General features: G+C 40.1%; 1 protein-coding gene across 1 annotated transcript; it reads left to right on the forward strand.

The window, feature by feature from the left end:
- The first annotated feature begins 2,938 nt into the window (after positions 1 to 2,938).
- Positions 2,939 to 3,418, forward strand: LOC145799586 (uncharacterized). The gene has a single exon (XM_082889182.1). The coding sequence runs from the start codon at positions 2,939 to 2,941 to the stop codon at positions 3,416 to 3,418; it is 480 nt and encodes a 159-aa protein (XP_082745308.1).
- Positions 3,419 to 12,321: the final 8,903 nt, after the last annotated feature.

Below are 12,321 nucleotides of genomic sequence, written 5' to 3' on the forward strand. Positions count from 1 at the left end.
CTTAGCCAACACAGGAATTGTATTTTTATCCTCCTTAGACAACCTCATCATACGATGCCATTGTTTTAGGATCAACAAAAAACTCCCAACATACCAAGGGCCACCATCAAGGATATTCCTACAACAATCTTTATTTTCAAACATAAAAAAAGCAAATCCATCATCATTCTTAATAAACCTTTGTTTCTCCACATATTGAAAGCACTGTTACTAACTAAGGTGTAAGGTAATCGCTTATCAATAAAATAACCAACCAAACATGCCTCTAATTTGGCAAGAGGAGATGAAGGTGGCATTTCCACCACAATCTTATCCTGGGACATTTTAGGAGGAAAGTACTGTAGTTTTACCTCAGATCTAATAGATGTCGATGCTATATTTGCCCAAGATCTAGATTCCTGTCTGTATGTACCTCTGTCTCCACGGACCCCTCTGCCATGACCTTGAAGGCCACCACGAAAATTTTCCCAAAAGGTCCTGACTCTATCTCCTTCTGTGACATAACATCCCCTTCTTGATTGCTAACTAGATCAACCTGCTCGTAATCAGCATTACAATCTAGAACTGCTCGATTCCCTTCATCATTGATCCCTACACCCTCTGATTCAGCCATGATAGTTGTCTGTATCTCATCTTGAACCCTAACCGATTGATTTTCCCCCAAATCTGGAAACATCGTTGCGATTTCAGATCGCGTTTCCTCGTCAGCGATTTCAAACCATTTAGGGTTCAGAGACAGCAGTGTCGTCAAGGCTTCACGGACCTCAGAGTCCAACACTGTCTTTGCCTTAAACATCTTAAGTCGATCGGAGAGCTCCTTGATGGATTCGACAATCACACCCTTCATCTTGATCTCACTCTGCTGCGCGATATTAACTAGGGTTTCCAACTCTTGCGTAGTAATACTCAAATTCTTCGGGCTATTTTCCCCATAAAGTTCATCAGTACATTTACCCACATCTTTAAAACTTGATGATCCAATATTCACATCCGACCCTACACCAGAAACATTAAGTTCGGAGTTAGAAGGAATGATTGCCATCCGAGATCTTGTTTGCAGTTCAACGAAGAATTGAATACAGAAACCCTAGAAATGAAAAGTTTCTAGAGAGAATGAGGAGGTTCTCATTCTAACCCATACTTTTTATCTATTTTTTGTGAATATGGGTTCGAGTCAGATTTGAGTTTGTCTGAGATGTTAAGTCTTCTTTTGCTTTTTCTTTTTCTTTTGAGTCTGTTGCAACTGTTGAGTTCGAGATTCTAAATGAAGATGTTGTGATTTTTGTTTACTTCTCTGTGCCTATAGTTCATAACATTGATCAAAATTTTTAGAATTTTGATAAAATGAAGCGGAAGAAATTCCTTGGGATTTGAAAATTTTAATCAACTGGGAGGAAGAAAGGCGTACTAAGCCATTAACCGACGAAATTGTTTCCATAAATGTGGGTACTAAGATAGATCCTTACTTGGTCCAAATTGGTTCCACTTTATCTTCAGAGGAACATGAGCAATTTGTTGTTTTATTAAAATAATTCAAAAATGTTTTTGTGTGCTCCTATAAAGATATATCTGGAATTGATCCTGAGATTGTACAACATAAGATCTCTTTTAATCCCGAGGCCCGACCTGTCAAACAGAAGCTTCGCAGAATTCATCCAGATTGAGCATTGAAAATCAAAGAAGAGGTTACTAAACAAATCAATGTCGGGTTCTTGCTTGTATTAGAATATCCAACTTGGTTGGCTAACATTGTGCTAGTTCCGAAGAAAGATGGTAAAACTAGGGTTTGCATTGACTTCTGAGATTTGAACAAAGCTAGTCCGAAAGATGACTTTCCATTGCCATATATTGATGAATTGGTAGACTTCACTGCAGGGCATGCCATGCTGTCATTTATGGATGGTTTTTTGGGGTATAATCAAATCCTTATGGCTTTAGAGGATAGAGAAAAGACTGCATTTACTACACCATAGGGGACATATTGCTATAAGGTCATGCCATGTGGTTTGAAAAATGTCAGGGCTACTTATCAGAGAGCTACTACCACACTGTTGCATGATATGATCCACAAGGAAGTTGAGGTGTATGTGGATGACATGATTGTCAAGTCCAAAGATTGAGAAGGCCATTATACCACATTGAAGAATTCTTTGAGAGAATCAGGGAACACAAGCAAAGGTTAAATCCACAGAACTGCTCATTTGGGGTAACTGCGGGCAAGATGTTGGGATTTCTGATCACACAACAAGAAATTGAAGTTAATCCATCCAAAATTAAGGCCATCTTAGAAATGTCGCCACCAATGACTGAAAAGGAGATGAGGAGCTTTTTGGGCGAAGTGTAATTCATAAGGAGGTTTATTTCTAAATTAACCTGGACTTGTGACCCACTTTTTGGTTTGTTAAAGAAAAGAAAGAAGTTCCAATGGGATGATCAGTGTCAATTCCCCTTTGAGAAAGTTAAGCAGTATTTGCAGAATCCGTCTGTGTTATCGCCACCTGAGCCAAGAAAACTATTGTTTTTGAATTTATCAGTGACTAAATAAACCAAGGGTTGCATGCTTGAGCAAGAGTCAGACGAGAAAGTGAAGAAAGCCATCTACTACTTGAGCAAGAAGATGTTTGAATACGAGATCCGCTACACTCCCTTGTAAAAGGCTTGCTTGGCTTTCGTTTGGGCCACCAAGAAGTTAAGACACTACTTGTTAGCTCACTCGGTAATTCTAGTTTCAAGATTAGACCTTATCGAATATCTCTTTGAGAAACCAACGCTTACCGGTAGGCTAGCTCATTCGTTGCTTTTGCTTTCTGAATTCGACCTTAAGTATGTCGCTCGCAAATCTATTAAAGGAAGGGCCATGGTAGAATTTTTAGCTGATCACCCGATTGAAGGAGAATAAGATACGAATTATTCATTCCCAGATGAGGAGGTCATGCAGATGGAAGAAGACACTGGGAAGTTGTACTTTGATGGGGCATCCAATCAATTTGGCTATGGGATAGGTGTGTTGCTCATAGTGCCAAATGATTCCCATATCCCTTTAACTTTCAAACTTCGATTCAAGGTATATAACAACCAAGTAGAGTATGAGGCATGCATTACCGAACTGGAAGTCACTCTAGCACTAGGGGCAATAAGGTTAGATATGATTGGGGATTTGAACTTGGTGATCTCTCAATCCAATGGAGATTGGAAGGTTAAAGATGAGAAAATGAAAGTTTATCATCAGACTTTAGACATGTTGATTCCGAGGTTCGAAAGACTGACATTTACACACCTGGTGAGAGAGAACAACCGATTTGATGATGCGTTGGCAACCCTGGCCTCCATAATAGATATACCAGTTGGGGTTAAGATGTGTCCAATCCTGATAAAACAAAGATATACACCTACATATGAAATGGTAGCTGCAACATAAGAAATTCAAGATAAAACCCCTGGGTACTTTGATATGTGAAACTTTTTGGAAAGCGGTACATACCTGCAAGGGGAAAATGCCAAGGACAAAAGGGGGATATGACGTCTGGCTGCTCAATTCATCATCTGAAGAGATAAGCTGTATAGAAGGGGGCATCTGGGAATGCATAAGTTGTGTGTAGAGGAAGAAGAGGCAAAGCGTATCATGGAAGCCATCCATGGAGGAGAGTGTGGAGCCCATATGAATGGAATAATGATGGCTATAAAGATCCTTAGACAGGGATACTACTGGTTAACCATGGAGGGTGATTGTATCGACTTTGTTAGGAGATGCACAAATGTTAAATCCACGATAATAGCATGAATATCCCGCCAATAAAACTCTATAACATGACTTCGCTTTGGCCTTTCTCAATCTATGACATAGACATTATCAGGGCAGTCACACCAAAGGGTTCAAATGGGCATCAGTTTATTTTGGTTGCCATTGATTATTTTACCAAGTGGGTTGAACCACAGTCATTTTCAGTGTTAAAAGCGTCACATGTGGCCAAATTCATCAGGACTAATATCATTTGTAGAAATGGAGTGCCAAATGAATTAATTTCAGACAATGGCTCAAACTTCAGAGGGGAAGTGGCAGTTCTACTTGAGAAATATAATGTGGATTTTCACAAGTCATCAACTTATAGGCCACAAACCAATGGAGCCGTTAAAGCTGCAAATAAGAACATCAAGACTATTCTACGTAAAATGGTGGAAACCTGTAGAGATTGGCTAGATAAACTACCTTTTGCGCTTTGGGCATACATGACATCAATTTGAACGTCTACAAGGGCAACCCCTAATTCTTTGGTATATGGAATGGAAGCTATTTTGCCGATCGAATTAAAAGTGCCTTCATTGATGATTATGGCTAAATATCATATAGTAAAAGCTGATTAGCAACATAACCGATTTAAGGAGCTGGTGATATTTGATGAGCGAAGATTGAAAGTGTTATACCACATTTAAGGGTTTCAACTTAGGATTGCCAAAGCATTCAACAAAAAGAAAGAAAGGAACTTAGTGTTGAAGAATAATCGAGCTCCTATCCATAACCCTAGGGGCAAGTTTAGGCCCAATTGGACAGGTCCCTACATGCATTTGGATGGTTTAGAGTTTTTGTACCAATCAACATGGACAAACTAAAGAAGTATTATCCTTGAGAGGCTTGTTGGGTCAAAAACCCGAAAGGGCGGCCCAGGCAAAAGTTAGAGCATAAAAAATAAAAAAATAAAAACTTGCAAGGTCGAAAACCTGAAAGGGTGGCTTTGGAAAAAGTTAGAGCACAAAATGAGAGTGTTAATACCCAAGTGAACCTTAGCTAGAACTACGTATGGTTTAACCTCTTCGGAGGTTCATTACCAGGACATTACATCTCTCTCATGCTAAGCACAACTTCTTATTTGACACTTCTCTTCATTAGTGGACGTAATTATCACTTTTGGACAAAATGAATAAAGAATAGCAAGGTAATGCAAAAGAGGTTAAAATTGGAATAAAAATGGTAAACAAGAGTAATAAAATTGGTTTGGGTTCATCGGTCGTTATATTGAACATATTGCGTCTCGAGTCATTACATACTTTTTAGTGATGTTAAGGATTCGACAAGCAATGTCTACCACTACCCTTGAGGTAACTCCATGATAGGGAGATGGTTTTGTTGGTCTTTAATTTCCATTTATTGATCTTTTATCCTATCGATTCATAGATCACCGCGCAACAACTTAACGACAATTGATGGTTTGTGAATCGAGTCTACTCCTCTCTTGATCAGTTTCATGATAGGGAGATGCAGAAAGGACAAACATCCCCTAGAAACACTCTATTTTTGCTCTGTTTCATTTCTATGGCAGCAAGGTAGTACCCAAAACAGTGGCCGGCCGGTCATCTCCCAGTACGGCCGACCACTTTCCAAGGTCGACTGGCCACCCTATTTTGTGCAAGCTTTGTCATTCTCACGGAAAAATAGAGCAAAAGTTGAGGCAAAACAAACTAATTTTCTGACTGCAAGCAGAACAATTTCTGGGAGCAAAACAGAGAGGTTTCTAGAAGGATGTTCTCGATTGCGCACATGTGGCTCCTCGTCTCCCATTCCATTAAATTAGTGCTTTAATGTTTACGTAATAGCTAGTTAATTTAGCTTATTCAATTGTGTTGTAATAACTAGTTAATTAAGACATTCATTCGAACCCTCTTGTATAAGGGCACACTTGTAATATTGTGTATGTCTTCTAACCCCCATTTCTTTCTCCCTTTTGTTTACTTACTTATGATGGTTGCATTCATGTTTTAGTTTCATATATCATTACCATGTATACAGTATCCATTTTTGCATGCATTGGGTTCGGTTCATCACTCTAACTTTATTGTTACCATTTCTTACTTACTTGAATACGTATGCTAAATGCATGCTTTGAGTTAAGCCATGTGTCATTTTCAGAAACCAAACCTAGTAGTTGCATTTTGTATGTGTTGCATTAGTCCCTTGCATATTAGAACATGCATTTTTCTGACAATTTTCTCCTATTTTGACTTGCCTCGGTTGAGTATTAGATGAGGATTTCTCGCTTTAGCATATTGCATGTATATTAGTGTTTCCATATCAAGCATATTACCATGAGGCTAAATGCTTATTTGATATACCTCTTGAATACTTGTGGATGAAGGCTAATTTGCTTAAGTTGGGATGCATTTGATTGATGTATGTATGAGCTTGCTTTTTCAAAGTGGCACATAGTCAAAACACTTTTCAAACAAACATGAAATCAAAGCATTCCAAAGTGAGTGACTTAATCTGTACTTATGTGCCTCACATAGTAAGTTAGCATTAAAAATCAAAACAAGAGCATATAATGTACATAAACATCACATCATGATTAATAGAGGTAGATCTTTGATCGGGTGAGTGGGATGCTCAATTCATGACATTCCCCTCTCATACCTAAGTTCTCGAGCTGAGACACTTTGGTAATGACAGACAAGTGGCCTTTGGCACGAGTCATAGGTTTCCTAAATTTCCCAAAAATATTTAGGTGGTGAGTTTGAAATCTGGCAATGCAGTTTATTTTTGGCATCTCTGATGATTAAATGGATTTTTCTAAGATTTGTCAGATTTGGGCTCTCATTTGTTTAATCTATTTTACATTGCACTTGTGAAAACCAGATTCAGAACCATAGGAGTCCGTACTGTAGGGCTATCCAAGGAGACTAAACCCCTCTGAGGAGCACGAAAAGCAAGCTACACCGACCAACATAATGGACGGCCAGCTGGGAAAGGTAGCTAGCCGGCCAAGACCTGTGGCTAGATAGCTGTCACCCACCCACACAACCTTATCTTTTATAAAGGTCTTCTCTTGTTCTTTCCTTTAACAGAACATCATATTTTCTATAATTTTCTCTAAAAATGAAGATTTTTCTTATTGAGAGGCTCAAGGATTGGACGGCCACTTTGGATGGCACGAAAAAGGTAAATTTCAACGGTTTTGGCATAAACGCTCTTTTTTCATTAAGTCGCACGTCGCTTTGTTTTCCGTTCCTTCATGCCGCTGTTCGATGTTGGAACCCGATTACTCATGTGCTTCGCTTCGAAGCACAAGAGATGTGTCCTACTCTCGAAGAGTTTCAAGCATTAATGGAGTTCCGGCACAATGAGGAGATTATGCCTCAACCTCATTTTGGCCATGCAAAGGCTCTTGAACAAATGTGTAGGCTTACTTTGCATGAGGCTGGGTCCTTGGCTCATAATGGGGAGTTGGATATACCTGGCTTGATTCATCAGTTTTTCGATATTGGAGACAGAGGTGACCTTCTCTAACGAGGTTATCGTCAACATGCCCTCTGCTTATGTTTGCTTGCACACTTCTTACTTACCCCTAGTTGCAGCGGAGCTAGCATTAGGTTGATCGAAGTGGCCCAAAGTCTCAGGGAGGCTTAGAGTTGCATAGGTTTGGCGTTGGTCGAAACTTTGATGGGTTTAGATACCTTCTATTAGTGTGAGACTTCTCGATTTGTGGGGAGTCTACTGTTTCTCTAGGTATTATTTCCCACCCTCTCTTATTTATGATTTCTTACGTCACTTTGGCACCCACTCTCTATTTTCTCTCAAACCCCTTTCCTTATTCTTTCTCTCAACATACATCTCTCTATTATTTAATCTCTCTTATTTTTTATCTCTTCCCAGGTGTGGTTGATGGATAAACTGAAGGTCGTAGACCCTTGCCCCAAGTATTTGGCCAGATCCTACTTCTTTCACCACGGCTAATGGACTTTCCCACAGAGGGATTATGGTGCGACTGGATGTGCAACAAATTTACAGATGGCATTGTTTGGCGTTGCTCCTAGCTTAATTTGACTAAGATGAGTTATAGCATGTCTCGCCAGCCGGGTATACAGTTGATCGGCCTTACACACTACGTATTCTATTTTCCATTCCGGTTCAGACTCCAATTTGGACGTGAGCAGTACCTTCCAGATGAGAGGGTTAAATACCCTGCTCCATGTCCAGTCCGTGCTTCGCTACTGGCTCGATGCCTCACTTCTTGGAGAACAAGAGAGCTTCTGGCCCCTGCTGCTAGCTTTAGTTACACCCTTTCTGGTGTGTGCTTGGCTTGGCTTAAGGACGAGGCACAGGTTAGGCCATCCTTGGCTATAGAGACCTCCGATGGTGCAAGCAAAAGGCAGAGGACGATCACCTGACTTATCCGTGCCCCTAGTTTATTACTTTGACTTTTCTTTTCTCGTTTTCTATGATGTAAAAGCAATTTTGATTTAACTCGAGAGTTAGAGGATGTACATGTGTTTAAATCATATAATTAAGGTTGTGAGTACTGAAAATTTTCCTTTTTGGTCCAAAGAATGGTCTGTGTTGTAAAAAAGTGAAATTTTAAGAAAATCAACATCGTTAAAACTTTCCAAAACAATTTTCGGAAACGGTCATTACCTGGCACACATGGAATCAATCCTTAAAACATACAATCCCAAATCAAAAGAATCATAACTACCCATAACTGCATTCACCATCACTGCTCTGTTTTGCAACTGTCCTTTCTACCAAATGGAGGTAACACAGCCAAGCTAATAGATGACGGAAAAAGATTGCCCGATCAAACAAATAGACAGGATAGTTGAGTGGAAAATGGTTATGGCCGAACTTCGGGATAAAGTTGCCTATGTATCCCAAAGATGGGAATCAGGCCTTACGTAGTTCGGTTTGGTTTCACTCGAGTATTAACTCTCTCCTTTTGCGCTCTAACTTTTGCAAAAGTCGCTCTTTCGGGTTTTCAACCTTGCGAGCTTTATTTTTCTTTATTTCCAATTTTTCATGCTCTAACTTTTGCCTATGTCACCTTTTCGGGTTTTCGGCCTAGCGAGCCTCTCGGGGATAGTATTTCTTCAACTTGTCCATATTGATCGGTTGCGAGAACTCCAAGCCATCTAAATCCATAAGGATGATCGCTCCTCCCGGCCAGATAGATTTAATGATATAAAAACTAGTCCAATTGGGTCTGAACTTACCCCTAAGGTCATGAATGGGAGCTCGGTTGAGCACCATATCTCTTTTTTGAGGTTTCTGGATTTGACTTTCTTGTTGAAGGCCTTAGCAATTATACGCTGATATCCTTGGATGTGATATAACGCCTTCAACGTCCTCTTGTCAAACAACATCAATTCTCTGAATCTATTATGTTGCCAATCTGCCTCTATTATCTGACACTCAGCCATAATTCTCAGCGACCGTACTTCGATCTCAATCGACAAAACAGCTTCCATCTCATACACCAAATAATAGGGGGTCGCCCCTGTAGATGTCCAAATTGACGTTCTATATCCCTAGAGGGCAAAAGGCAGTTTATCTAGCCAAACTTTATAGGTTTCAACCATCTGTCACAGGATGTTCTTAACATTCTTGTTTGCAACTTTAATGGCTCTATTGGTTTGTGGTATGTATGTTGATGACTTATGAAAAGCCACATTGTATTTTGCAAGCAAATCTACCACCTCTTTTTTGAAATGTGAGCCATTGTCCGATATGATCTCATTTGGCACTTCATACCTGCAAATGATATTGTTCCTGATGAACTTGGCCACATGTGACGCCTTTAACACAGAATAAGACTGAGCTTCCACCCACTTGGTAAAATAGTCGATTGCCACCAAGGTGAATTCATGTCTATTTGAGCCCTTTGGCTATACTGCTCCGATGACGTCAATTCCCCAGATTGAGAAAGGCCATGGTGAAGTCATGTTGTAGAGCTTTGACTGTGGGATATTCATGCGATTAGCATGAATTTGACATTTGTGGCATCGCCGAACAAAGTTAATACAATCCTCCTCCATGGTTGACCAATAATAGCCTTGCCTGAGGATCTTCCTAGCCAGCATCACACCATTCATGTGTGTTCCACACTCTCCTCCGTGGATGGCCTCCATGAGACATTTCTACTCTTCTTCTCTGACGCAGAGCTTGTGCATTCCCAGATGGCCTCTTTTATACAACTTATTCCTGCATGTGATGAACTGGACATCCAGGCACCGTATTTCCTATTTATCCTTGGCATTTGCCCTTTGTGGATACATGTCCTTTTCCAAGGAGTTCTAAATGTTGTGATACCAGGGGTTCTTGTCGTGAAATTCATTTATTGCAGCTATTGTCTCGTCAAACAGGCACATATTTCTATTCAATGATGGTTGGACGCATCTTAACCATGAGCGGTATGTCTACTATGGAAGATAGAGTTGCCATCGTATCAGCAAACCGATTGTTCTCTCTTAGCAGATATGTAAATGTCAGTTTTTCAAATCTTGAAATCAGAATGTCTAGGGTCTGATGATAAACCTTCATTTTTTCTTCTTTGACCTTCCAATCTCCATTAACTTGAGAAATAACTAGGTTCGAGTCTCCGACGATGTCCAACCTTATTGCCCCTAGTTCTAGGGAAGCTTCCAATCCAGTAATACACACTTCGTATTCTGTTTCATTATTGGATACTTTGAATCGGAGTTTGAAAGCTAGGGGTATATAGGAATCATTGGGTGCTATGAGCAACACGCCTATCCCATAACCATATTGGTTAGTTGCTCCGTCAAAGTACATTGTCCACGTATCTTCCTCTACCTGCAGAATCTCCTCAACTGGGAACAGATACTCTACTGCTTCATCTTCTTTCATTAGGTGGTTTGCCAGAAATTCCACTACTGCTCTCCCTTTGACTGACTTGCGAGTGATGTACTTGAGGTCAAACTCAGAGAGAAAAAGTAACCCAAGAGCTAGCCTACCCTTAAGCACTGGTTTCTCAAAGAGATATTTGATAGGATCTAATCTCAAAACTAGAATTACGGAGTGAGCTAATAGGTAGTGTCTTAACTTCCTAGTGGCCCAAACCAAAGCTAAGCAAGCTTTCTCCAGAGGAGTGTAGCGGGTCTCATAATCCAACATCTTTTTGCTCAGGTAGTAAATGGTTTTCTCCACCTTAGCCTCTAATTCTTACGCTAGCACACACCCCATGGTTGACTGTGTCACCGATAGATACATGATAAATGGCTTCCCCGATTCTGGTGGTGACAATACAAGCGGATTTTGAAGATACTACTAGACCTGTTCGAAGGTGAACTGACATCAGTCATCCCATCAGAACTTCTTTCCCTTTTTCAGGAAACCAAATAGTGGTTCACAAGTTAAGGTTTATTTGGAGATAAACCGTCTTATAAATTATACTTTGCCCAGAAAGTCGCACACCTCCTTTTCAGTCATTGGTGGTAGCATTTCTAAGATGGCCTTGATCTTGGATGGATCTAGTTCAATTCCCATCTATGTATCAAAAAAACCCAACATTTTCCCTGTAGTCACCCTAAAAGTGCATTTTTGTGGGTTCAACCTCAATCTATACTCCTTGATCCGTTCAAAGAATTTTTCCAGCGCAATGTAGTGGGCTTCTTGCTCTTTGGATTTTAGAATCATGTCATCCACATACACCTCGACTTCCTTATGGATCATGTCATGTAGGATTATGGTTGCAACTCTCTGATATGTAGCCCTGGCGTTCTTCAACCCGAATGGTATAACTCTGTAGCAGTAAGTACCCCAAGGTGTAGTGAATGCAATCTTCTCTCTATTCTTAGGCACTATCAAAATCTGGTTATATCCCGAAAATCCATCCATGAATAATAACAAGGCATGGACGGCAGTAAAGTCTATCAATTCGTCGATGTGCTGCAGTGGAAAGTTGTCCTTCGAACTAGCCTTATTCAGATCCCTAAAGTTAACGCAAACCCTGATTCTACCATCCTTTTTCGAAACCGAAACAATGTTGGCCAACCAAGTCGGATATTTAGATACCATTAAGAATCCCACATCGATTTGCTTGGTGACTTCCTCTTTAATTTTCAATGCCCAATCTGGACGAATCCTGCGGAGTTTCAACTTGACTGGTCGGGCCATGGGGTCAAGAGGGATCTGGTGCTATATAATCTCATAATCGATTCCAGGCATGTCTTCGTAGGACCATGCGAAAACATCTTTGAAATCTTTTAATAAAGAGATTAAATGCTCACGTTCCTTCGAAGATGACGTGGACCTGATCTGGACTAAGTAGGGATCCTTCTTAGTACCCACGTTAATTGCAATGATATCATCTATGCAGGGCTTATCACGTATTTCCTCCTCTTGGTCAATCAAGTTTTTTAAAGCCTGAGGAATTTCTTCCTCTTTGTCTTCATTAAAATTCTAAAAATCTTGCTCAATGTAATAAATTAATGGCACAGAGAAGTAAACGAAATTTGTAGCATTTTCATTTAGAAGTTCTGGCACCTCGGTTACAACAGACTTAAAAGGAAATGCAAAAGAGGACCCAAACAGGACCT

This window comes from Camellia sinensis, chromosome 9 (assembly GCF_055761805.1).
Source record: "Camellia sinensis isolate YWXY chromosome 9, ASM5576180v1, whole genome shotgun sequence".
Classification (NCBI taxonomy): Eukaryota; Viridiplantae; Streptophyta; class Magnoliopsida; order Ericales; family Theaceae; genus Camellia; species Camellia sinensis.

Bases quoted from the DNA above. Each gene is read 5' to 3' on its own strand.
- LOC145799586 (XM_082889182.1), top strand. From the start codon at position 2,939: ATGGAAGAAGACACTGGGAAGTTGTACTTTGATGGGGCATCCAATCAA.